The following is a 26813-nucleotide window of genomic DNA, read 5'->3' on the forward strand; positions in this document are numbered from 1 at the left end:
TATATGAATAGGAAGGGTTTGGAGGGATATGGGCTGGGTGCTGGCAGGTGGGACTCGATTGGGTTGGGATATCTGATCGGCATGGATGGGTTGGACCAAAGGGTCTGTTTCCATGCTGTACATCTCTATGACACTCTGTTCTCCATTGCAATTCCGATATTGATCAGAATTAACTTGCAACTAATCAGCACCATCTTTTCATACAGTATAAATTGTTCCCTTTGGAGGTTTAGTTTCCTTGCAATTCCTTCCTGATGAATGCAACATGAAAAGCTTCAGCAGTATTTCTTTCTCATTTACAGCATGTTTTCTGCCCCACATTTCCTATTCCACATATTTATCACCTGCAGAGATTATATCTTCACCTGTTCTCATGTATGTTTGAATCCATGTCCCTAAGCTTGTTCTAATAGGTTCCTAGACTTAATGTACACTAACAGAATTTGAGTTATTGTTTATCTGTAAAGGTAGAAAGGGAGAAATCCTGTTCATCTATGCAAACTGCATTAGATGCAAGTCCCAAAATATACCTTTTGCTCTGCAAATCCCAGTTGCTCACAAAAAGAAAGTTGTTTTGACTTGAATTATTCATAGTTTTTAAAAAAATATATAACCTTGTCATTTAATCCTTTCAACTAATAATTGTAAGTACAGACATAGCTTGTGGTATTTGAAGTCATCTTAGGCAATTCCTCATGATTGAGACTAGAGGAAGTGACGGAAGCTGGTACAATTGCAGCATTTAAAAGGTATCTGGATGGGTATTTGAATAGCAAGGGTTTAAAGGGATATGGGCCGAGTGCTGGCAAATGGGACTAGATTAGGTTAGGATATCTGGTTGGCATGGACGAGTTGGACTGAAGGGAGTGTTTGTGCTGTACATCTTTATGACTTACTCCCAAACCAAACATGAATTCTCGGGTATCTGAAGAGTCAAATGGACGAGCTATAGTCTCCGTCACAGATGAAGCAGATGGGGGATTGAAGGAATGAGAAGGTGGGATATCCTGAGTTGCTGTGCATTTCTTTCTCTGATGCTTGACTTCAGCTTTTTGAGACTTGAAATGTATAGATGCTTACCTGCCATGTCAGGTGATCTTGGGTCAGAGTTTTCCCAGGTTTGTCAGTGGAGTTATAGCTCTTTTTCAATGAGGCAATGGGGGTGTCTTTGAAACATTTTCTCTGCCCTCCCGGGGCTCACTTGCTGGTTTGAAGCTTCGAGTAAAGTTCTTGTTTCGGGAATCTTGTGTCAGGTGTGTGGACAATGTGTGGAGCTAATTGGGCATGGTCAGTCCTTCAATACTGATGGTTTTGCCCTGAGCCAGAAGACAAATGGTCATGCATCTATCCAGCCAATGAATTTGCAGCTTTTTGCAGAGTTGGCAAGGTGGTACTTCTCCAGGGTTTTGAGGTGCCTGCTGGATATAGTCAATGTCTTTGAGTCGTAAGGAAGAGATGTTCTACTATTGTTCTGTAGACCGAGCTTGTTGCTGTGTTTTGTGTCCAGTGCTCAAAACACTTTCTATAAGCTAGCTGTTGCACATTTTCAGGAAACATAATAAATATTTTACATTTTTATGAAAAGTTCTGTCTTTTTAATCTCATTTTTACCCCTCTTCAACAAAAAGTCTTGAATTATACAGTCAGTGATAGTGTTCTTTTCATGATGGAAAGAAATTGCCTTGCCTTGAAAATAAGCTGTGTATATCATGTCTTCTGATTTTGTAAACTACTGATTGAGTTTTTTGAAGAAGTAATAAAGAGGATTGATGAAAGGTAGAGCAGTGGATATGACCTATGGATTTTAGTAAGCTGTTCAAGGCTTTGCATGGTAGATTAGTTATCAAGGTTAGATCACATGAAATAGAGGGAGAACTAGCCTTTTGGATACAGAACTGGCTCAAAAGTAGGAGACAGAGGGTGGTGGTGGAGGGTTGCTTTTAAGACTGGAGACCTGTGACCAGCAGTGTGCCACAAGGGTCAGTGCTTGGTCCATTGCTTTGTCACTTATATAAGTGATTTGGAATTGAACATAGGAGGTATAGTTCGTAAGTTTGCAGATGACACCAAGGTTAGTGGTGCCGTAGGCAGCAAAGAAGGTTACCTCGGAGTATAATGGGACCTTGATCAGATGGGCTGAGGAATGGCAGATGCATTGGTGCAGCACCTTGCAAATTACTGAACATCCCAATTTGTGGTCTTATCAAATAAATTTTGACGTTGAGGCAGATAAGGAGATATTCAAACTGTTGACCAAAATCTTAATCAGCAGTAGATTTAAAAACATCTTAAAGTAGCAAGGAGAGATAGAATGTTGGACAGTTTCAGATGAAAATTCCAGTGTTTAGGATCCAAAAGCTGAAAGCACAGGAAACAATAGTGGGATAACTATAATTGAAGTATTCCTCCCTATATAAGCATTTGATTCAGAAGTTTAGCTTGCAATCATTCCATTCAGTTTCTGTTAACAGCTCAGTGGTTAGCACTGCTGTCTCACAGCACCAGGGACCTGGGTTCAATTCCAGCCTTGTCGACTATCTGTGTGGAATTCGAACATTTTTCCTGTCTGTATGGGTTTCTTCCGGGTGCTCCGGTTTCCTCCCACAGTCTGAAGATGTACAGGTTAGGTGGATTGGCCGTGTTAAATTGTCCATAGTATGCTGCATTTTGCAGACTAGATGGATTAGCCAATGAGAAATGCAGTGTTCAAGAAATAAGATAGGGGTGGGTCTATGTGGGATGCTGTTCAGAGGGTCTGTGTGGACTCTTCCACACAGTAGGGATTCTGTGATTCAAGCCCTAGCACGTCGCTTGATAATGCGTAATATAACTCCGTTCATTTTTTTGCAACCCCAAGCCTCAAGAGGTGTGAGAGTTGGAGAGTGGACAAATCTATGTAATGAAGTGAAATGATATAACTTTGGATTGGATGGTCTAAGGGTGAATAAATATGGTCTTTGGCAGTTGGGTCAACCTTACTTGAAGATGAAAATTAACCTCTCATGCGGTGTGTATTCTGTTCATGGACATTGTAAAGCTGATGATTTTCCTGTACCTTAGGTATTCCTAATGGTCGGCAATGAATGTCCCTTTCTCCTGAGAGATCTACTGGCTTCACAAGAGCTGGCTGCTATATTTGGACAAAATGTGGTAAGAATTTTTGCTACTTAAAATAATTTTCTGTTTATCTTTTTAACAGAACATTGCTAAAACTTTATCATGTCCCCTCTAATTAAATTTATCTAAATGATATGTCCATCCCCAGTGTTCTGTGTGAAGTATGTATTAGCTCACGTTCTAGTAAATTAATACTATATGTCATTATCCAAATACAGATGAACGTGCTGCGAGTGTTCTTGGGATCACCACAAAGCTTAAATCTCCGCAACATCTTGTGGCATGGATTTGCTGCTCCTCCAGAAATCCCTCCAATGTAAGTATTTGGTTGCAAATGTCAGTTCTGCCATCCTCACATTAATCTATTATTGAAAATTTAGGATAACAGCTTGCATTAAATTGGATGAAAGCAAGGAATTTACCAAGTAAGTGCAAGGCAGACAAATGGCCCTTTGGAAGATGTAATGGTGACGATGTCAGTTGGAAGCTTGGCCAAAGAAATGGGAGTTAAGGAGGTTCTTAAACATGGAGGTTAGGGTTGAACTTGCAAAGAGTATGTCTGAGGGTTTGGAAATGGATGAAGGGGCACATGCACAGAGGCTAATGTTGGTAGAATGGAAAGTGTCAGGAACTGACAAAAAATTGGGGGAGATTACAGATATGGATTAGGCGTCAGCTTATGATGGAAGGTGTAAATTGAGTCATACAGCATTGAAACAGACCCTTCAGTCCAACCAGTTCATGCCGAACATAATCCCAAAGTAAACTAGTCCCACCTGCCTGCTTCTGGCCCATATCCTTCCAAACCTTTCCTATTCATGTATCTATCCAAGTGTTTTTTAAACGTTGTAATTATACCCACATCCACTACTTCATCCGGAAGTTCATGCCACATGTGTTTTTTTTTTAAAATTGCCTTTTTTTTTAAGTCTCTCTCCTCTCACCTTAAAAATGTGGCCCCTAGTCTTGAAATCCCATATCCTAGGGAAAAGACAACTACCATTAACTCTATCTATATATCTCACTATTTTATAAATTTCTATCAGGTCTCCTCTCAATCTCCTATGGTGCAGTGAAACAAGTCCCAGCCGATCCAGCATTTCTTTATAAATTAGACCTTCTATACCCAGCAACATCCTGGTAAATCTCTTTTGAACCCTCTCCAGCTTAATAATATCCTTCCTATAACTTGGCAACCAGAACTGGGCAGTGTTCCAGAAGAGGCTGCACCAATGTCCTGTACAGTCTCAACTTGACTTCCCAACTCCTTTACTCAACTGACTGAGCAATGAAGGCAAGTATGCCAAATGCATCTTTAACCACACTGTCTGTGAAGCAAACCCCAAAGAAATACGTACCTGCACCTTTATGTCCTTCTATTCTACAATGCTACCCAAAGCCATACCATTAATTGTATAAGCCCTACCCTTGTTGGTTATACTAAAATACAATACTTGACATTTATCCAGATTGAACTCCATCTGCAATTTTTCATTTTGATGAAGATCCTTTTGTAATCTGAGAAAATCTTCACTGTCTACTATGCCACCAATTTTGGTGTCATTAGCAAACTTACTAACCATGACTTCTATATTCTTAATATAATCATTTATATGAATGACAAACAAAAGAGGACTCAGAACTGAACCCTGTGGAACACTACTGATGACAGGCCTCAAGTCTCCACCACTCTAAAGCAATCCTCCACCACTCTGTCTCCTGTTGTCAAGCCAATTATGTATCCAGTTGGCCAACTCACTTTAAATCCGATGTGACCTAACTTTACTAACTATTCTTCCATGCGGAACCATGTTGAAGGCTTTACTAAAATCTAAGTAAACAACGTCTATGCTCTGCTATCATTGATCCTTTTGGTAACTTAATCAAGTCCAATGAGGACTTTAAAAGTGGTCAGTTGCTGAGGGTGCTAGCCCATTTGGTCAAGAAAAAAACATAATTAAATGACTAATTTAGTTTTCAGCATTCTTGGGTATAGAATTCTTGGTATTTGTATAACTAGGGATTCCAGTTTCAACTCGATCGGACAATGATTTGAATATAAAGTGGGGCAGATTTTGAGCTGCTGCATGTGTACGAAACATATGCAAGGTAATGAAAAGAGAATTGCAATTCCTGAGGTCTGCAAAAATGCACAGCTTTCAAATTAAGTCCTATTCATGGTATTTTCAGTTTTTATTAGTCCAGTGTTTCATTTAAAGCAGATTATTCAATCTTTTAGAACACATGATCAATCCTTGTTTTGTTATTTAATTATGTCTAGGTACACCTCTATGCTGCTGTTACTAACAGCTGGATTAGGGCAGAAATTGAAGGATGTCCTGGCTTGCAGAAATCTCTCACTCCTCCATCGACCTTATTTCAAATTGACACAGCTGAAGGAACTTGCTGTCTTCCCTGGTGAGCCGTGTGAAATTTATCTCTAAATTAGTTGGAGCACTCATACTGTCTCAGCTGGTTAAGGGAAGGAATTTCTGAGCTGCAAAACTCCCAGCTCCACTACCAAGTATTTTCATTGATTTCCTGCCTCCAAGCATCAGATTTTGTGAGGGGAGACAGAATGGCCATTGGACATCATTCCATTCCATATCATACCCCACCCAATGTATGCACACATCCCCCACTCCCACAGTCAAAGTGACCCCTTTAAAAAACCTCAGAAGAATTGGTTCTCCTGGGTTAAACTGACTAGCGTTTCTGTTTATTATTGTGACTGCACATTGGAAGGATGGCCATTTGGTGACAGTGCCAAAGGAGATCGGGTACCTGTAAACCACCATGGTGCAGTCAATACCTTCGGGAAGGGAGTGAATAAGAAATAGACCCATTTTGCCAAAACGTTCCATCGTGCACTCAGGACAATTGCAAGAATGCTACATTTCAAACAACAATTTATACTACAGAAGAAAAGAGAGTGTGTTGTCCTATTGCTTTCTTCATGGAACACCTCAGCTAATCAGACTCTGACTTGCCCTTCAATTAGCACACTACAGAAGAAAAGGATACTACCTTGTTGGTAAATTAGACTGTGGTGGAGCTGTTTATATGGAGAAAACAAGAGGAAAGTAGGCACTCTTTTTTTTTTTCTGTAGTATAATTTACTTTGTTTGAAATGTAGCATTCTTGCATCCATCCTGATGAGTTAAAGACTAAAGATCTCAGTAACATACCTCTCTTCAGCATTATTCAAGTTGTGGAAAACAAATAATGCATAGAATTTACCAATCGAGCATTTAATGTTTTGTATTTTTTTAAAACAGATATTAATGAAGAGGCTATTGCTGCAGCGGAGGATATTATTGAGAAATCTGATTTTGTAGTGGAAATCATGCTGCCTTATTGGAAAGATGCACTTGCAGCTTACAAAGATCAGCGGTAGGATAAAAAGAAAGTTGACTTATTGTGGCATTGCTTGAAACTGAAGACTGATCCAGGAAGTCTTGGAAAAAGTGTTCATTTGTTAGAGGATGCTGCACTGTCAGGAATGAGAGATTACGATAAGGTCTCAACTGCTGTCTTAGGTGGAGTGTCCACATGACAAAGGAGCAGTGCTCCGAAAGCTTGTGGTTTTAAATAAACCTGTTAAACTATAGCCTGGTGTCGTGTGACTTCTGACTTTGGCTATAAATCACCTGGGACATCCTGTCGTTGAAAACCGCCACAAAAATAGGATCTTTTATTTCTGTGAAGTTGGAGATGTATTCTTCATTCACACCATTGACTGTGTTGAATTGGTGTCAGAAGTCGCCACTTTCATAAACAGGACATTGGTGGTGTTTTGGTTTTACGTTAAACAATCAAAATCCAATGAGTTATAAGTCTTGGGAATTCACTATCCAAGAGGGTCCTTGCAGTTCAGTTGATGAATATATTCAAGACTGGAATCGATTAGATTTCTGGATTCTAGAGGGACCACTGGATATGCTGGTCAAGAGGTTAAATCGAGATTTATCGAAGTTTAACTGGGCATCTTCTGGACTGATTGAGCAGGTTCAGTGGATTCTGTGGCCTTATACTAGGTCCACTTCTTATGTTTTTGTGCAATCCTACAAAAGATACATGGGCAGTGTCTAATTCAGTTCATTTATAATTAATTTTTATCAATTACAATTACTTATACAAATAAACAATGTAAATAAAAACAATACAGAGGAAATTTGAATGGGTAAATAAATAGGCAGAAGTTCTTTGGTTGGATTTGTGTACCTTCTCTTTGCAAAAAAAAATCCTGAGTTTCAGCCCTTTGGCAAACAATAGCAAAATACTGGGACTTGAGCTTAGTGTTACAGAGGCGATGATAGACCTCTAAAAGCGTCTCGCCTCAGCAGTGAGAATTTTTAGTTTAAAGGGCTTTGCACTATTGCGTTGCAATCGTGAACTCTGGCACAAGGAGTTTATTTTTGATTGGGGGCCGGGGGAAAGAGACTGACTGGATTGCTGTGGAGGGAGTTGACACGAAATTGATGGGCTGAACAGCTTCCTTTTGTACCTTTATGACTTTAATTCCTTTTCCATGTTTTAAACAATTTTTGTTCCTAATTTAACTTTTTATGTTTAAAATTTAAAATCTGCAATGAATACACGCCATAGAAACCGAGATTTAGATCTGTTGAAAATCAGCTCAGAATGAACAACAGAAGTGCATACCTGATTATACACTCATTAATGTTCAGCATTGTTTTAGTGTTAGCATGTTGTGCTGCTGAAGCTTCTTTCAAGTGCATGTGAATCTTATTTCCACAGGTATGCAGACTGTACAATACTGCTTTTACCTCAACTGGAGATGGGCCTCCGCAAATTTTTTACCATTGTTAATAACTGTCCCAATAGGCTGCTGACCGCAGAGGTAAGTATGCTTCTGCCTGAGGGATAGTCTGCTCACCTTCAGGCAGACGTAAACTTTGCCTTACCCAATGAGAGAATTTCAAGGCTAATCTATTGATTGCAATGTTATTTGAGATTTCCTGAATTTTTTTCTTGTTTTGCGAGCATGTCTCTTTGTCTAGCATGAGAAAAGGAGTCTCTGAGCCTCTGCCACCTCACGTGTTGTTACTTCGTGGACATGAAGGTATTGAAATCAGGGCTAGATTATGTGAAGTTCAGTTTGTTTATGTTTTGTAGTAAATCTTAAAAACACGGAAGTCCACAATTGGAAGAGCAAGAGTACTGGTGATGGGGGACACACTTCCTGTGATCTCGAGAATCACTACGCTATCTTCTATTTTGATATAATTTCTCTCCCTTGATTTCAAAACTCCTTGCTGACCTCCATCCCCTTCTGCGAGCTTCAAACTCCACACATCAAACCACATCACCTAATCATTGATTCCTGATTTACCTTATCCCTTAGTTTTTTTTTAAACCCAGTGAACTCTTGATAATTCCCTGCACTCTTGAGCCTTGAACACCAGTTAAACTGTCAAATAGTATGGCAGTGCAACACTTAGAAAATGCTGGACATGGAGGGCTATTCAAAGCCAACAGTATCATGTTTTATACTATCTGATATTCTGCTCCTTTACCTCAGCAGTAGGAGAAGTCGTCATGTACTTTGAATATACCAGATGGCAGAAGTGATTCAGCTTGTTTTCTGTTCCCAAACTTGTCTATTTCATTGTCATTTCCTCTCGACACAAGCAAATAAACTGAGACCCAAATCTGCAGATCAACTGTGCAGACTGATCGCAATATTTAGTCCCTATGTTCAGTGTTTTGATGAGGAGAAGGGACAGATCCTATCTATAGTTCTATACAGGGTGGACTCTTCATCTCATAGGTATTCAGATATAGCAGTGCAGGAGGCCATTGAGTCCACACTGGCAGCAATCCTATAGGTCTCATTCACCCTCACTCCATCACCTTACCCCTCTAAGTTTATTTCCCTTCAGTACTTATTTCATGTTGTAACTATTCATTGTCTGCATTTCCACCAGTTCTATAGGCAGAGAGTTCTGTCATTACTACATGGCTGTAGCGAAAGTATATTCCTGTCAGGGTGAAAGGAAAGGCTGGTAGGTATAGGGAATGCTGGATGACTAAAGAAATTGAGGGTTTGGTGAAGAAAAAGGAAACATACGTAAGGTATAGCCAGGATAGATTGAGTGAATTCTTAGAGTATAAAGGAAGTAGGAGTATACTTAAGAGGGAAATCAGGAGGGCAAAAAGGGGACATAAGACAGCTTTGACAAATAGAATTAAGGAGAATCCAAAGGGTTTTTGCAAATACATTTAAGGACAAAAGGGTAACTAGGGAGAGAATAGGGCCCCTCAAAGATCAGCAAGGCGGCCTTTGTGTGGAGCCACAGAAAATGGGGGAGTTACTAAATGAGTATTTTGCATCAGTATTTACTGTGGAAAAGGAAATGGAAGCTACAGACTGTAGGGAAATAGATGGTGACAGCTTGCAAAATGTCCACATTACAGAGGAGGAAGTGCTGGATGTCCTGAAATGGGTAAAGGTGGATAAATCCCCAGGACCTGATCAGGTGTACCCGAGAACTCTGGGAAGCTAGAGAAATGATTGCTGGGCCTCTTGCTGAGATATTTGTATCATCGATAGTCACAGATGAGGTGCCGGAAGACTAGAGGTTGGCAAATGTGGTGCCACTATTTAAGAAGGGTGGTAAAGACAAGCCAGGGATCTATAGACCAGTGAGTCTGACGTCAGTGGTGGGCAAATTGTTGGAGGGAATCCTGAGGGACAGGATGTACATGTATTTGAAAGGCAAGGACTGATTAGGAATAGTCAACATGGCTTTTTGCGTGGGATTTTCAGACTGGAGGGCTGTGACCAGTGGAGTGCCACAAGGATTTGTGCTGGGTCCTCTACTTTTTGTTATTTACATAAATAATTTGGATGCGAGCATAAGAGATATAGTTAGTAAGTTTGCAGATGACACCAAAATTGGAGGTGTAGTGGACAGCGAAGAGGGTTACCTCAGATTACAACAGGATCTGGACCAGATGGGCCAATGGGTTGAGAAGTGGCAGATGGAGTTTAATTCCGATAAATGCGAGGTGCTGCATTTTGGGAAAGCAAATCTTAGCAGGACTTATAAACTTAATGATAAGGTCCTAGGGAGTGTTGCTGAACAAAGAGACCTTGGAGTGCAGGTTCATAGCTCCTTGAAAGTGGAGTCGCAGGTATATAGGATAGTGAAGAAGGCGTTTGGTATGCTTTCCTTTATTGGCCAGAGTATTGAGTACAGGAGTTAGGAGGTCATGTTGCGGCTATACAGGACATTGGTTAGGTCACTATTGGAATATTTTGTACAGTTCTGGTCTCCTTCCTATCGGAAAGATGATTAGATTACATTACATTACAGCGTGGAAACAGGCCCTTCGGTCCAACAAGTCTACACCGACCTGCCGAAGCGCAACCCACCCATGCCCCCCTACACTTACCCCTTACCTAACACTACGGGCAATTTAGCATGGGCAATTTAGCATGGCCAATTCACCTGACCTGCACATCTTTGGACTGTGGGAGGAAACCAGAGCACCCGGAGGAAACCCACGCAGAAACGGGGAGAACGTGCAAACTCCACACAGTCGTCTGAGGCGGGAATTGAAGCCAGGTCTTTGGCGCTGTGAGGCAGCAGTGCTAACCACTGTGCCACCATGCCGCCCATGTTGTGAAACTTGAAAGGGTTCAGAAAAGATTCACAATGATGTTGCCAGGGTTGGAGGATTTGAGCTATAGGAAGAGGCTGAACAGGCTGGGGCTGTTTTCCCTGGGGCGTCGGAGGCTGAGGGGTGACTTTTTAGAGGTTTATAAAATCATGAGAGGCGTGGATAGGATAAATAGACAAAGTCTTTTCCCGGGGTTGGGGAGTGCAGACTAGAGGGTGTAGGTTTAGGGTGAGAGGAAAGATATAAAAGAGACCTAAGAGGCAATGTTTTCACGCAGAGGGTGGTACGTGTATGGAATGAGCTGCCAGAGGAAGTGGTGGAGGCTGGTACAATTGTAACATTTAAGAGGCATTTGGATGGATATATGAATAGGAAGGGTTTGGAGGGATATGGGCCGGGTGCTGGCAGGTGGGACTAGATTGGATTGGGATATCTAGTCAGCATGGACGGGTTGGACCGAAGTGTCTGTTTCCAGGTTGTACATCTCTGACTTCCTCACATCCCTTTACATTTCTTGCCCAGAACCTTAAATCTCTATTCCCCAGTCCTTGTGACTGCAGCTAATTGAATCAGTTTTTAATGGCATTATCGACAACCAAACCCATATGGTTGCTTCAGTTTCTTGAGTTTAGTAGATGACAGTTAAAGCGCAAACCACACAATATGAATTGGTTAACACAGAAAATACACAAGCCTTTTCTGAAACACAAAAAATACATCAATCTTCTATGAAGGATTTGAAAGTTGGTAGCAGAATTCTGCAATTGGCGAATTCATACATGTCTGAGTTGGTATTCTTCCCCCAGTGTTGTATTTGTAAAAAGTATACCACAGCATTCTCTGGAAAGAAAAACAGGGAATGCACTTATGATACATTTAAGGTGCAGCATGGCTAGGGCCAGTCACTGGCCCTTCTATGGGGCAGCCAAAGCAGTAGAAGTGGGTGAAAGAAAGGGAATTCAAAATGTGGATGCTCCAGTGAAACTGGTTTTAATTGCTGCATGGCAGGGACAGTGCCAAAAATGCTTTCAAGCAGAAAATTCACTTTTTTTTTTGTTTATACTTAGATAATCTTTGTTTTGCTTTTCCAGTCTACAACACTGTACACAACATTTGATGAGGTACGTTTGACATTTGTAATGATTAGAAAATGAAGCTTACCTGCTTCAGGGTCATCAGAGTGAAAATCTTTTGATAAATTATGTCCTGTTTCCTGATCCATGCCTTAAAAATGCTGTAAGTGATCCAGGCAGTTTTATTAGCCTCAGTATTTTAACATTCACCAAGCAACATGATTTCTTGGGACTTCCATATCAAAGGAAGTGGCAACTTTAATGCCATCCATGTTGGCACAGACCATGGAAGTGGCAGGTTCCTTGCTTCACTTTCCACAATCTCACATTAAATTTTTAAACATTAAAGGGCAATCTTGTAACAAAAAAATGGTATGAACAGTTCAATTCCATCCATATTAAAAATTGCATACTTACTCAGAGCATGAATGAGATCATTTTGCAGCCAGTGTTGCAGGCTTCCCCAAGATGAGTCTCCAGAGTGGCTTAATTCCACAGCACATGGTTGATGCTGTCAAATAACAAGCTTATGGAAGTTTTGCTATTCCAGAGTTATCACTCTGGAACTTCAGCTTGTCACAAGCATCCTTCTATTGGATTTCCTAATCTGCCCATCAATGACAGCTTCACCACAACCAGAGTTTCAGGTTATTTGAATTTGACTCAACATAATTTCACTGTTTATGTAAAAAGTCAGTTTACAATTGCATTTGTACAAAAATGTAGGATCCCTAATAATTTTTCTCCTATATTGCAATGTTATGGGATGGCATGTGAATATGGCAATTATGTATCCCTGTATGTAAATTCAAATTGTTCACAGACCATCTGTGAATGCCACAGATAATATCATAACATTTGTACTTTATTTCTTTTTGTGAAATTACGAATCACAGCAAATTTCTCTTTCTGATAGATACTGGCAAAATATCTAGACAACGGTGTTATAAACCACCTTCCGACAGCATTGGGCAATCCCATAATGGTATGTCCTTTTTCAGTTGAAGTTCTCATGGCAGTGACATGCACAATAAGAAATCTAGAACTCATTATTCACTGGTTGTACTTACCCAAAAGGAAATACAGATCAGAACATGAAGTGTCGGATTTTCTGTAGATTTCATCTCGTTTGTGATGATGTAGAGCAAATAACCCAAGCAGTCTTGTGAAATTGTTCAGTGACTGTCCACCATGTTAAATGGAGGGGAAAAAAATATAGTCTTTAAAGCTAGTTCTCACTCAGGGATCCGATTTATCCAGCGTTACCATCAGCTAGGATCATAATCTCTCTTCTCAGAAAAATTGACCCATTTCTGCAATCTGTTTAAGGTAAACTAAAGTTCTTCATCCCTGGAGTCATACTTGTAAATCTTCTCAACACCCTTTCTAAATTGTCGACTCCAGGATTAGCAAAAGAGTCCAAACCAGTGCTTTATAAAAAAAAAAATTGTCATAAGTTAATTTGTTTTATATTTTATGCCCATATTTGTGAAGCCTAGGATCCTTGAAAGCAGTTTAACCACTTTCTCAATCTTTCCTGTCACCTTCAATGATTTGTGAATGTATATGTTTCTATTGCCCCCACATCTGTCTTTGCACCTTTTAATATTTCAAGCAGGAATTAGCAGCTATGGTTGCCTTCTGAATGCCATCAGCAATTTGTAAGTTGCCATAGCAACTGCTTTGAAGGGACTAGACGTGATCAGCTGAATATTGCAAATGAGCCTATCATTCTTGAATTACAGGTAAGCAACCCCAGAGAAAATCTGTTAGCGGATAAAAGAATATTGATTGCATCTCCTGGGAGATGACATGGCTGCGTTTGCAGGGTTATGGAGAATTTTATCGTAATGCTCAAGCCATCTGGAGTGACCATCATGGTCACAGGCAGCATGCTGTTGCAATATATTCAAAGGCGACCTGCTAGCATAGGTGTAACGAATACAAGTTAATAAAAAAAAAAAGTGAAACCTGGATTATAGCCAAATTGAGAGAGTTATTCTCTAGTTTCAATTGAAAATGATAATATGAAGATAAGTAGAAATGTATTCTTTCAGAGAATTGTTATTCTGTGGAATTCTTCCCCTCAAACTGCAGTGGAGGTTAGGTCATTGAATATTTTTAAGGCACAATTGGATAGATCTCTGATCCAACCTGGCACTGCCCTGTTGAACTGTCTCCTAGTGCGAATGGTTATGCATATCATCCTATGAGGTACTGAGCTCAAAACCCATCAAATAATCTGATTTTGTTGAATTGAATTGGGGAAAAATGAACATTGCCAGACATTAGTCATTGATATAAGATATGTGTCACTACTTTTGTTTATTGTTGTTCCACATGACATAGGAGTGCAGTAGGCCATTCAGCCCATTGAGTCTGTCTGGCATTCGGTGAGATCGTGACTGATCTGATCATCCTCAACTTCACTTTCCTGCCTTTCCCCATAACCCTTGTTTTGCTTACTGATTATAAATCTGTTTATCTCAGCGTTGAGTATTTGAGAGAAATTGGATACAAAAGTATTGAGATTGTGCTTCAGTTATGGGTATTGTAATACTACATTTGGCATACTTCATAAAGAATTGGTCCCCTTACTTAAGGAAGGGTGTAAATGCATTAGAGACAGCTCAGAGAAGGTTTACTGGTGGGAATGGTCTGGTTGTTTTGAGGAATGGTTGAACATCTTCCTTTTATGCTAGACATGACTCCAGCCTGCAGTGTTCTCCCCTTGATTCTCATCCATGTCAGTTTTACTGGGGCTCCTTGATATAATCCTTAATTTCAAGAGCAGTCACTCTCTCCTTTAGAGTTCAGCTCTTTTAACCATTTTTGGACCAAAACTGACCAGGTTTATTAGTCAAATACCGCCTTTGGTAGGTTACCTGAATGAGGAAATGTTGTGGAGGTGCCAGTATTGGACTGGGGTGGGCAAGGTCAGAAGTCAAACGACACCCGTTTATAGTCCAACAGGTTTATTTGAGATCACAAGCTTTCAGAGTGCTGTTCCTTCAGGTGAAGCTGAGGAGTGATATTTCGAGGCCTAGGAGCATTTTGCGAAAGAAGGTAGAGGAGGAGGAGGGTGCTGGAATCTGGGAGCACTGGAGAGGGATATTGTGAGATCACAAGGATAGCATCCTGTTTTTGAATAGCTGGTTGAGTAAATTCACAAAGTTTTGTCGTGTCTTTTCTGCAGGAGATTCTCTGGGACCTGCTAAACCACCAGGAGGGTCCTCGGCTCCGGGATCACCTAAGTCACGGTGAAATAGATTTGAAGTTGTTTCCTAGAGAAATGGCTAGTCACTTGGTAGCACTTGCTGTCGTTTTGCTACATCATTGCCATAGAGGGGCAAATGGGATTTCTCTGGTAACAAGATATTTCTTCTACTTATTTGCAAACATTTTGTTTTTTTTTTGGATGTGTTCATCTTCTAATGAATGCCTTTTGTATATCCAGGAAAGCGAGTGTCTGAAAACAATAATGTGTTCTACACATTCCTATTGCTCTCGGTTCCATCCAGTTGGAAAGCTTAAACAGAAGGTACCTGTCACATGAAATTCAAACCTCCAGAGCAATTTATTTTCCTGTCTTTAGTGCAAAGGCCCAATGAAGGTTGTCTATCACTTTGCAGAATTATAATATACTGATCTACCTGCACGAAGCATTGGGAGTGTAAAAGGTAAAGTCGTCATTGTCTTACCAGAGCAAAAGGCTGGTCTCCCACTGGAAAGGAATAACTGGTGGTGGTTTAATTTGTCAGTCACCATGCTTCAGGCAAGGTGAAAAGTTGAGAAGGAGAATCATTCATGGTAACCTTAACAGGTGGTGGAATTGAGCCCTGTGAGCATCACTGTGCATCACAAACCAGCTGTCTAGCCAACTAAATTGGGAGTACTCTATATAATTTTTGGTTTAATTTGTTGAAAATTGCCTAATGACAGAATTTCTAGTTTACAGCACTTGCTCAAACCTTGGAAAAGATTCTGTACTCTCTGTTCACCCAACCAAACTCTGTGACCGACAGCATTTACAGGAATAGTAACGAGGCAGAACTATTTATAGGATCATTGAATAGTATAACATCGGAGGATGCCATTAGGCCCAAAGAGGCATTGCTGGCTCGCTCAAGCGCATAATTCTCCCTGAATCAAAATCACTGAAACAGATTATCTGGTCATGACAACTTTGCTTTTTCCAGGAGCTTGTTGTGAGCAAATTTGTTGTTGCATTTCTGACATTACAGCAGTGACTACACTTCAGTGTGTTCTCTTTCACTCTTCATGTGTTATGCCTGAGGGTTGAATAATCATGAGGCTGTAATTTTGCTGTGGGGTTGGTTGTGGAGGCAGGACCCAACAGCTATCTCAGCCAGTACAGGGACTAAGCCCACTTTGTTACCCACTTTTGCACCACAATTTAACCAACAGTACTAACGAGCCTAACATTGGCTCTGAAGTGCCTTAAATAAATAAATATAAGGTGTTGTCTCTTTTTTCTCTGAAAGGTTGGACTCACTTTCTTGATACTTAACATTTGTAATGATGTAAATTGCATTTGCCTGCTCCAACATATTGCTACAAACAAGACAATGATAGGGCTTTTTAAAATTCTAAATTAGAGCTATAATCATCTATGTGAGACCGTGTGGGGCAGGCGTCTGAGTTATATATCCAATTGTACTTGTAAAATACTTTATTTGCAGTAAAAAAAACTTCAGAATATCTTCATGTGGTGATTTTTTTTAATATCACTTTTTTTTAGGGATATTATCTGCTTTTAAAAAGTAGTGTGTTGGCCTTGGTTATATCCTGTGGCGTTGCATTTGTCAGAGTTGAAATGGTAACATATGTCTGAGTCTGGTACGGTTTAGCAACAAAGCTGGCAGGAGGGCAAGTTGTTTGCTAATTTCGAGCAAAATATTCTGCTTTCTGATTCAACTGCGTCAATTTAGCCCATCAGAGAGTGCAAGAACCTATTGTTACACTATCAATTTGCCCAATCAATCCAAGTGATTTCTTTTCCAGCTTCGATGCTGCCTGGAAAGCCTCCAGAAATGGGGTGAGATGCCAAGACCCACACTTGAACAAGCATTTGATAGACCTGGGTAGGAAGACTTTCCATCAGCAATGCTATTAAAGCCTACCTTGCCAGCCTGACTGGTAAAAATATTGAGTAGCTGGAGTATAAAAAGTTCATAATGAGGTACCTGATAGTGTATGGCTGGTGTTATGGATGCTACGGTTGGATCCAGTGGCTATTGCTTAGGAGAAACAAGTTATCCAAAACTTTCCTGCTTCTGCTTAATCTGGTAACCTCTGCTGTGGTGTGTATGTTAACTGGTATCCGTACTTGGCTATAAGTTGCGCATTGTCCATATAATGTTTTTCTAAATGGCATTTTTTTTCCCATCTTGGCAATTCCAGGGTTGAGTTTTCTACTCAGTGCTGAGTTAGCTAACCTCATTCCACTTTGATTTCTTTACAATTGACTTTCAAGCTTCTTAAAACAAACTTTCCATTTTTCAGATGGTAAAGTCCATTATTACAGTTGTAAAGAAATGGAGCAGAGTTCTTTCTAGTGTCCTTTATCCCTCAATCAAAAAATTAAAATGTCTGGTCATTATCACTTTGGTGTATTTGACAGCTGAGAGTAGAAAGGTTTAAAAGGGACCTGAGGGGCAACTTTTTCAGAGGATGATTCATATGTGAAATGAACTGCTAGAGAAAGTGGTAGATGCAAGTACAGTTACAACACTTAAAAGACATTTGAATAGGTACATGAATAGGAAAGATTTAAAGGGATATGTATCAAACAAATTTGGGAAAGTTGGTCAACATGGGCGAGATGAACAAAGGGTCTGTTTCTATGCTGTATGGTCAAATGTAACTATTTGTAATCGTCATGCTGGAACCGGCAAGTTGATGGAGTTTGGATCAGAGCGATACCTGCCACAGCAATTCTGCTGACATCTGACTGTCTCAGCTGTCATTTGAGGAAGCTGGCAGGAGGCTGGAAAAACACAGCAAGCCAGGCAGCATCAGGAGGTGGAGAAGTTGAATATGAGGAAGCTGGGCAATGTCTTTGCTGGTGGAATCATAGCTGAGTACAGGTCACTACCCTTATGAAATCCGGAAAGAAAGCTAAAGTGGAAATAGGGAAATGTGTTATCAAGAGAAGGGTGCAATTCATGTTCGTCTTCCATGCACGTGGACAACTGGGGAAACGTATTGATTTCTACATTAAATTAATAATGCAGCAACTTGATTATGTTAAGGGAGTAAACATCAGTTATTCACAAGACAAATGTACTAATTATTAAATTATTAGTGGGCGCTAATGCATCATTAAATTCATAACGGGAAAGCTCATTGATTAACAAGTGATGAAGAAATGTTGTTGCTGTTTAAAATGGTTGCTTTGTACCACCACCTCACAGGTCTGATTATTCAGGTCCTACAATCCAAACTGTTCACCAAAGCCTGATGGAAGGACTTGTTTCTGCTCTAATAAACCGACTGCAGATGGTTTATGATGAAGACCTTGATCCCTTACACTATTTATTGGCGGAGGAGTGAGTGTTATATTTCAGGAATTGTTTTGACTGAATATTTTACTCAGATTTGTTCTTTGCTATAGTGCATTGATGCATGTTTTTTCACATGAGGTTGGTCACTGCACGAGCATGAGATGTCCTGGAACTGTAATGAGCATGATGGAAACACGAGGCAAACAGGAGTAGCCATTCAGCTGCTTAAAGCAATTATTTCTGTGCCTGTTTATTGAGGATCGGTTTAGCTTAGTTGGCTGTACAGTAGGTTTGCACAGTGGTGATTACAATCAGCACAGTTTCAATTCTTGTATTGGCTGAGATCACCATGAAGGCTCTGCATTCTCTGTCTTGCCCCGCACCTGAGACGTGGTAACCCTCAGAATAAACTAACCAATCATCACTTTCTAACGATGGTCCTTTGGAAATATAGTGACTTCCATTTCAAACCTCTTAATTTCCTCGCCCAATAATATCTATCAACTTTGGCATTTCACATTTTGATTTTACCTCCAGCTTCAACAGCTAAAATTCTCCCCCTAGTTTTCCAGTTTCTGCATGGCTTTACACATTGCTAATTTGATAACATCTTCTAGACTGCTCCTTTGAAATAATTTAAATGCCTCCAATCCTGGGACTTTCCACATTTCTGATTTTAATTTCTTCAACATTAGTGCTATTAGTTGCCTGGGCCCTAACTCTCTAGAACTTCATCCCTAATCATGTCTGGTGTTTTTTAGCCTTCCAAGGCACTCCTGAAAATCTCTTTGACCAAGCTTGCAGTTGACTGTCATGATGCCACCTCACGTTCCAAGTCCATCTTTATTTGATAACACTTCTATGAAGTGCTGTGGGACATTTTATTACAGAAGAGACTGTATAAATGAATATTCTCATACTCTTGACCATAGATGTGAGAAATGTCTACAGTGCTGTAGAATTAACTGAGGATACGTCTTCTCATTGCAGGCAGCTTCATCTAGTAGCTAAACTGCTGACCAACCGCATCTGCACTTTGTATTGCCCACGTGTTGTTTTGGAAGTGGTGTCATTGCTGAGGAAAATTGCCTCGCAGTGCCTGACAGTTTCACAGCAGATTATGCATGGTGTTGTGTCTCGCCACCAACAGTGGCTGAGCAAATCCCTGCGCTCACGACAAAGGCAGAATTATCTTCGAATGCTGGGCAGGTGAGGTTTTGATGCAAGGTTTCTTTTATATTTTGAAGTGATTTGAGATCCCCTGATTATTGTTGTTGTAGTCATCTAGTTCAAAAATACAAAAGTGACTTTAATGAAAATGGAGCCCTCTAAGCATTTGTGTGCAACACTAACACGAGTCGACCAGTCTGAATAACTAGAATTGATTAAATGGAATTTAGAATGAGGGTAACATGTATTGTCAGTCTATCTACCTATAGAACAGTGATTTGGTCCAATTTGACACCTTGTGCCAGGGCACATATCACTCCCCTGCCTCCAGCACCAGTAGAAATTCCACATGTTATACGCTGTTCACTTACAAGCTGATACACTGAAAATTCTGAATAGAGTTACATTGTTTATTTCTTGAATATGTTGGAGCTATACAAGAAAAAAAAATCACATGTATCTCTTTCCCTCTTGCCTTTATAGAATGTGGTCATAAATTCCACAAAGGTTTTATCTCCACTGGATGTGTCAACTTTATCGTAAATGCCGTTGGGACTAGTTTAGTTTGGGATTACTGGTTGGACCAAAAGCTTTGTTTCTGTGCTGTATGACTCTATGTGAATCAGTTGCTCCTTTCTGTCGCTCTATTATCCCCTTCAGTTTCCTCCTCTTTATCTGTTTTTCACTGTAGCTGTTGGTTTACATGTTGAGACCTTGTCTGTCATGGCCACAATGAGCTGAATGGAAATCTTATGTTTTTCTATGTTTCTGCTTATTTCCAGTTAGTTTCAGAAAACACGTCTAGTTAATGATCTTATTAACAGTATCACTACACAGTCCTATCCATGATACAAAGGGACTTTAAGCATTTTTATTTTCAAGGTGAAGACATTGATAATTGTGCTCAGGGCAGGGAAGGACCATCCTAAATCAGCAAAAACAGGACAGCGAATATTTAAGCAACTGGGTATAGGATAGTTATTTTTTCTGTGATCGCAAAATACTAACCATTGTGTAAAACTGAGGGAGCCCAATTGGAAAGGATTATTTACTGTTGAACACCAAAGTAGAGTTACTATTTGTGATGTGCATAGGCTAGTCCCAGCCTGAACAGACAGTTCTGCTGACCTATCTCTGGGTCTGCTTTTTTTATTTATTAATTTTTTCTTTTAGCTAACCTGTTTTTCTAACCAACCTATTTTGAGTGATGTTATTACACACCTGTGGAACAGGTCGGACATATACCTTGGCCTCCTGCTCCAAGGGCAAGGACAGTACCATTGTACCATAAGAGGACCCTAAAATGCAGCAACACCCCACATACTTAAATAATTCTTTTCATCAACCTGTTCAAACATAATAAAACACACCTCTTGGTACAGGTTGGATTTGAACCTAGACTTTCTCAGTCTGGAGCACTGCTCTGGGTCTGCTGTAGAATTAAAATAAAATGTTTATGTAATCTATTTTTCCAATCAACCTGTTCAGAGATGTTACTGCACACCTATGGAGCAGGTGGGACCTGAACCTGAGCCTCCCAGTCAAGGGATAGGGAGACTACTACTGGACCACAAGGACCTCTGAGGTCCAATTTTATTTAAACCAAGGAACTCTTACTCAGCGAGCTTCACAGGGAGATTAATTATTGATTTCCCCATCGGCTTTGTAGGGGTTATCACATTATTTAACTTTCACTTGCAGGAGATAGTTGACTGCTGTGTTCCTGCCTTTTACTCACCAACTCTACCCACCCCCCCACCCTTTACAACCAATCCTTAGATATGTGATGTCTATGCATGTGTGAATTGTATGTGAACATGCATCTACGGAGAAGCCTCTATTGTTCAAACGACACAGGTGGGCAATATTTTGTTCAGATAATCAAATGCCGGATAACACCGTTTAGCTAAGCATCGAGACCTTGCGATCTTGTTTGGATAATCCAAAATTCGGATAATCGAATGGCAGATAATCGAGGTTCCTCTGTATATGTGTAGAAATGAGTTAGTTTACAGACATCTACACTAGTTCCCATATAGTATCCAAACACATTTTTCTTATTCTTTTGCTTTTTCTTGTTGCTGTTTGTTTCACAACAGCAAAACTTGTTAACAATGCAAGGTCTAACTTGCCATGACCAGGAATGGTACCAGAGATTTGCACACCTATGTATGTGAGAGTCGTACTTGTTCGTGCACAATTTTATTTAGAGTTATAGAGATGTACGGCACGGAAACAGACCCTTCAGTCCAACTCGTCCATGCCGACCAGATATCCCAATCTAACTTGGTCCCACTTGCCAGCACCCAGCCATATCCCGCTTAAACCCTTCCTATTCATACACCCATCTGGATGCCTTTTAAAATGTTGTGGTTGTACCAGCCTCCACTTCCTCTGGCAGCTCATCTCACACACTCATCACCCACTGTGTGAAAAAGCTACCCCTTGGGTCTCTCTTTTACCTTCCCCTCCCACCCTAAACCGATGCCATCTAGTTCTCAACTCCTTCACCCCAGGGAAAAGACTTTGTCTATTTATCCTATCTATGCCCTTTATGATTTTATAAATCTATATAGGGTCACCCGTCAGCCTCAGATACTCCAGGGAAAACAGCACCAGTCTGTTCAACCTCTCCCTATAGCTCAAACCCTCCAACCCTGGCAACATCCTTGTAAATCTTTTCTGAACCCTTTCAAGTTTCACATCTTTCCGATAGGGAGGAGATCAGAATTGCATGCAGTATTCCAAAAGTGGCCTAAACACTGTTCTGTACTGTCGCAACGTGACCTCCCAACTCCTATGCTGAATACTCTGACCAATAAAAGAAAGCATACCAAACGCTTTCTTCACTATCCTATCTACCTGTGACTCTACTTTCAAGGAGCTATGAATCTGCAGTCTAAGGTCTCTTTGTTCAGCAACACTTTCTTTTATTTCTTACGGGTTTTTCCTCAAAACATCCAAGTTATCCAGTATGACAAATTTAAGTATGGCACTGAAAGCATCAAAAGCTCTGTTTTCATTTATTAAATCAAATTGACAGGTAGTTCTAACACGGCAGGTGAAAGAGTAGGCTACTTTCTCCAAAGGTGCTGCCAAACCTGCTGAGTTTCTCCAGCACCTGTTTTTATTTCAGATTTCTACCATCCACAATATTTTGCTTTTATTCGATTGTATTTCCTCGTTCCTTGTGCAACTCTGAGTATCTTGATAAGTTATGTGTAGTGATTATACTAACATTTCAAATGGATTTGCTCACTGTCAGGATTTGGTATCATTTTCTTTTACAGTATCCAGTACTTGCACCATATTTTCATTCTGCTAACTCTACTTGTAACGGTGGAACTGCTCAATGCACAGACAATGAAGGATGATGCTTCATCTGAATATCACTGCTACTTGAAGTAAGTACTGCAACTTACCAGGAAATGTCACAAGTTAGGCCATTGCAAAACGCAATATTGAATGTAAAAATGTAGCTCTGGTCTCGTCATTAATGTGCTACATTACTGATAGAGCTAAGCGATTCCATAACTAACAGATCAGAAAGTGTTGTAGACCTGCCACATCCCGTAGTGAATGGTGGGAGGCAATTAAACAACTTAGTGGAGGATGAGGCTCCACAAATATCCCTAGTGATGGGGGAGCCAGCACATTAGTGCAAAAGAAAAGATTGAAGCATTTGCAACAATCTTCGTCCAATAGTGCAAGGAGGATGATCCTTCTCTGCCTCCTCCAGAAGTCCCCAGCATCACATGCCAGTCTTCAACCAATTTGATTCACTGCATGTAATATCAAGAAAGGTTTGGAGGCAATGGGTACTGCAAAGGCTCTTGGCTGTGACAGCATTCTGGCAATAGTGATGAAGATTTGTGGTACAGAATTTGCTGCACCCCTAGCCAAACTAGCTATCCACCGCAGCTACAACATTGATATCTGCCCAGCAATGTGGAAAATGTCTCCGGTATGTCCTGTACACACAAACCAGGACAAATCCAACACCCCAATTACTGTCCCATCTATCTACTCTCTCTTAATAATGTGATGGAGAGTGCTATCAAGGAGCACCTGTTCAGCGATAACCTGGTCACTGACACCTAGTTGTGTTCTGCCAAGACCATTCAGTTCCTGACATCATTACAGCTTTGTTCAAATAAGGACACATGAGCTGGATTCCAAAAATGAGGTGAGAATATTAGCTCTTGCCATCAAAGCTGCATTCAACAGAGTGTGACATCGAGGAGCCCTAGCAAATCTGAAATCCATGAGAATCGGGTAAAGCTTTCTGCTGGTTGGCATCATACGTGGCACAAGGGAGGATGGTTGTTGGAAATCAGTCATCTCAACTCCAGGGTATCTCTGCATGAGCTCCTCAGGATAGTGTCCTTGGCCCAGCCGTCTTCAGGTGCGTCATCAGTGACTTTCCCTCCATCATAAGGTCAGAAGTGGGGATATTCGCTGATATATAACGTTCAGCACCATTCATGAGTGCTCAGTTACTGAAGCAGGCCATGTTCAAATGCAGCAAGACCTTGATAATATCCAGTCTTAGGCTGAAAAGTGGCAAGTAACAATTATGCCACATAAATGCCAGGCAATGACCATCTCCAATAAGAGACAATGTAAATCACCGCCTCTTGGCATCCTAGGGTTACCATTGACCAGAACCTGAACTGGCCAAACCATATAAATCTCTAAGAACAAGTTAGAAATTAGAAATACTTCAGCAAGTAACTCACCTCCTGACTCCCCAAAGCCTGTCTATCATCTGCAAGGTACAGATCAGGAGTAATGGAATACTCCCCACTTGCCGGATGAGTGCAGCTCCAGCAACACTCCAGCAACTTGAACCGTCCAGGACAAAGCAGCCCAATTGATTGGCACCACACCCACAAACATCCATTCCCTCACCACGGATGATCAGTAGCAGCAGTGTGTGCTATCTGCAAGATGTCCTGCAAAGATTCACCAAAGATCCTTTCACAGAACCTTCCAAACCCATGGTCACTATTAACTAGAAGGACAAGGGCAGCAGATACTATCTCTCAATTCTCCTCCAAGTCACTTTTCATTCTGACTTGAAAAAATATCACCATTCCTTCAGAATCATTGGGTCAAAATCCTGGAGCTCTCTCCCCAGCGGCATTGTGGGTGTACTGACAGTACAAAGTATTATAGAGGCCCCAACAGTGCAGATCGAGGCCATTTGGCCCATCAAGTCATCATCCCACCTAATCCCACACTTACCATAGTTAATTCACTTAGACTGCACACTATAGGGAAATGTAGCATAACTAATCCCCTAACCTGCGTGTCTTTGGACTGTGGGAGGAAATTGGAGCACCCGTGGGAAATCTGTGCGGACAAATGGACAATGTGCAAACCCCATAAGGCTGGAATCAAACCAGGTCTCTGACGCTGTGAGCTACCCTGCTGCCCCTTGGACTGTAGAGGTTGAAGAAGGCAGTTCATCACCACCTTCTCAAGGGCAACTAGGGATAGGCAAAAAGCACTGGTTCAGCCAACACCCACATTCCTCACATAAATGAAAGAAAATTTAAAACTGATCGTTTAAGCACTTCTTGGCTTGTATGATAAAGGTGGTTACAGCCTGATAATGATTCTGTAATGTTGCTACTTAAGACTCAAGTAACAAACAGTTATCGTTAGGAAACCCAAGAACTGATTATAAAATGAGTCCATTGAAATATTTGTTTGTCCCAGCACTTTTGTGTCTAACGACTACAGAATTGCAGCAAGCTTTTGCTTGAATATGTTGGTTTTGCATTTGTTCTTATTGGCATTACTGAGCAGGCCACATTGGAATTAACTAATTCACAAGATCAATTGAGTGTATTCACAAGTGAAGAATAATTGATTTTTGTACTGTAGAGGATTCGAGGCAGACAGGGACAGTTTGAGAAAACTAAACTGAAGTAAGTTGGCCACCATATTGAATGGTAGATTAAGTTTGGAACCCATTTGGTCTATCCCTACTCTTGTGGTTTATATCATTTGAACGAACTCAAGAGAATAATGACGGGTTTTCTCTTTAAACTTGGAGATGGAGCTCCCACTGTAACAGATTCCTAGATATTGCTGAACAGAGACGTAGCGTCATAGAGATGTACAGCATGGAAATAGATCCTTCGGTCCAACTCGTTCATGTTGACCAGATATCCCAAACCAATCTAGTCCCACCTGCCAGCGCCTGGCCCATATCCTTCCAAACCCTTCCTATTCATCTACCCATCCAGATGCCTTTTAAATGTTGCAATTATATCAGCCTCTACCACTTCCTCTTGCAGCTCATTCCATATACGTGCCACCCTCTGCGTGAAAAAGTTGCCCCTGAGGTCTCTTTTATATCTTTCCCCTCTCACCCTAAACCCATGCCCTCTAGTTCTGGACTCCCCCACCCCAGGGAAAATACTTTGTCTATCCTATCCATTCCCCTCATGATTTCATAAACCTCTATAACGTCACCCCTCAGCCTCTGACGCTCCAGGGAAAACAGCCCCAGCCTGTTCAGCCTCTCCCTATAGCTCAAATCCTCCAACCCTCACAACATCATTGTAAATCTTTTCTGAACCCTTTCAAGTTTCACAACATCTTTCCGCTAGAAAGGAGACCAGAATTGCACGCAATATTCCAACAGTGGCCTAACCAATGTCCTGTACAACCACAACATGACCTCCCAACTCCTGTACTCAGTACTCTGACCAATAAAGGAAAACATACCAAACGCCTCCTTCGCTATCCTATCTACTTGCGACTCCACTTTCAAGGAGCTATGAACCTGATGTTGCTGCAACATGTGAATGTAAGTCACATCATCCTTAGGAACCTATTCTACGCAAACATAAGGAATGCCTTGTGCCTTTTTTGAATTACCCACTGGTTTACAATATCCATTGCTTTGTCCAATGCAATGTCTTGGTCAATCAGTTGACTTAGCAGTCAGTCAGCACATTTTCTTTCCTCTCTGCTAAGTCATTGTGATCATTTGAAGTTTAATGCTATTGGATTTGATCTGGTAAATGCAAAAGGGAAAGCTTTGGCAAATATGTCTCTATCAAGATTCAAATCGCAACACAGAAGGAAGCCTTTTAGTCCATCATTTTGGACTGTCTCTTTAAAAGAGATTCTGGATTAGGGTGCTGGAAGAGCACAGCATTTCAGGCAGCATCTGTGGACAGGCAAAATCGACGTTTCGGGCAAAAGCCCTTCAGGAATAAAGGCAGAGAGCCTGAAGCGTGGAGAGATAAGCTAGAGG

The 26813-nt window shown here is 40.8% G+C and overlaps 1 protein-coding gene across 6 annotated transcripts in view; it reads left to right on the forward strand.

Moving 5' to 3' along the window:
* The window catches only part of LOC122552619 (endoplasmic reticulum membrane-associated RNA degradation protein-like), a 55351-nt gene that overhangs the window by 5296 nt on the left and 23242 nt on the right, over positions 1-26813 (forward strand). For 4 of the 6 annotated variants that reach the window (XR_006312431.1, XM_043695389.1, XM_043695392.1 and 1 more), the window contains 13 exons: positions 3061-3150; positions 3336-3433; positions 5399-5535; positions 6396-6510; positions 7879-7981; positions 11835-11888; positions 12757-12825; positions 15037-15207; positions 15298-15381; positions 16866-16945; positions 18278-18412; positions 19358-19576; positions 22828-22941. Coding sequence is in view for 5 of the 6 variants with exons in the window: in XM_043695389.1 (XP_043551324.1) it covers positions 3061-3150; positions 3336-3433; positions 5399-5535; positions 6396-6510; positions 7879-7981; positions 11835-11888; positions 12757-12825; positions 15037-15207; positions 15298-15381; positions 16866-16945; positions 18278-18412; positions 19358-19576; positions 22828-22941 (1469 nt within the window). In the remaining variant the exon portion in view is untranslated. The remainder of the gene's footprint in view (positions 1-3060; positions 3151-3335; positions 3434-5398; positions 5536-6395; positions 6511-7878; positions 7982-11834; positions 11889-12756; positions 12826-15036; positions 15208-15297; positions 15382-16865; positions 16946-18277; positions 18413-19357; positions 19577-22827; positions 22942-26813) is intronic. The other 2 variants (XM_043695390.1, XM_043695391.1) reach the window with 2 other exon arrangements.

Source organism: Chiloscyllium plagiosum, chromosome 9 (genome assembly GCF_004010195.1).
Source record: "Chiloscyllium plagiosum isolate BGI_BamShark_2017 chromosome 9, ASM401019v2, whole genome shotgun sequence".
Taxonomy (NCBI): Eukaryota; Metazoa; Chordata; class Chondrichthyes; order Orectolobiformes; family Hemiscylliidae; genus Chiloscyllium; species Chiloscyllium plagiosum.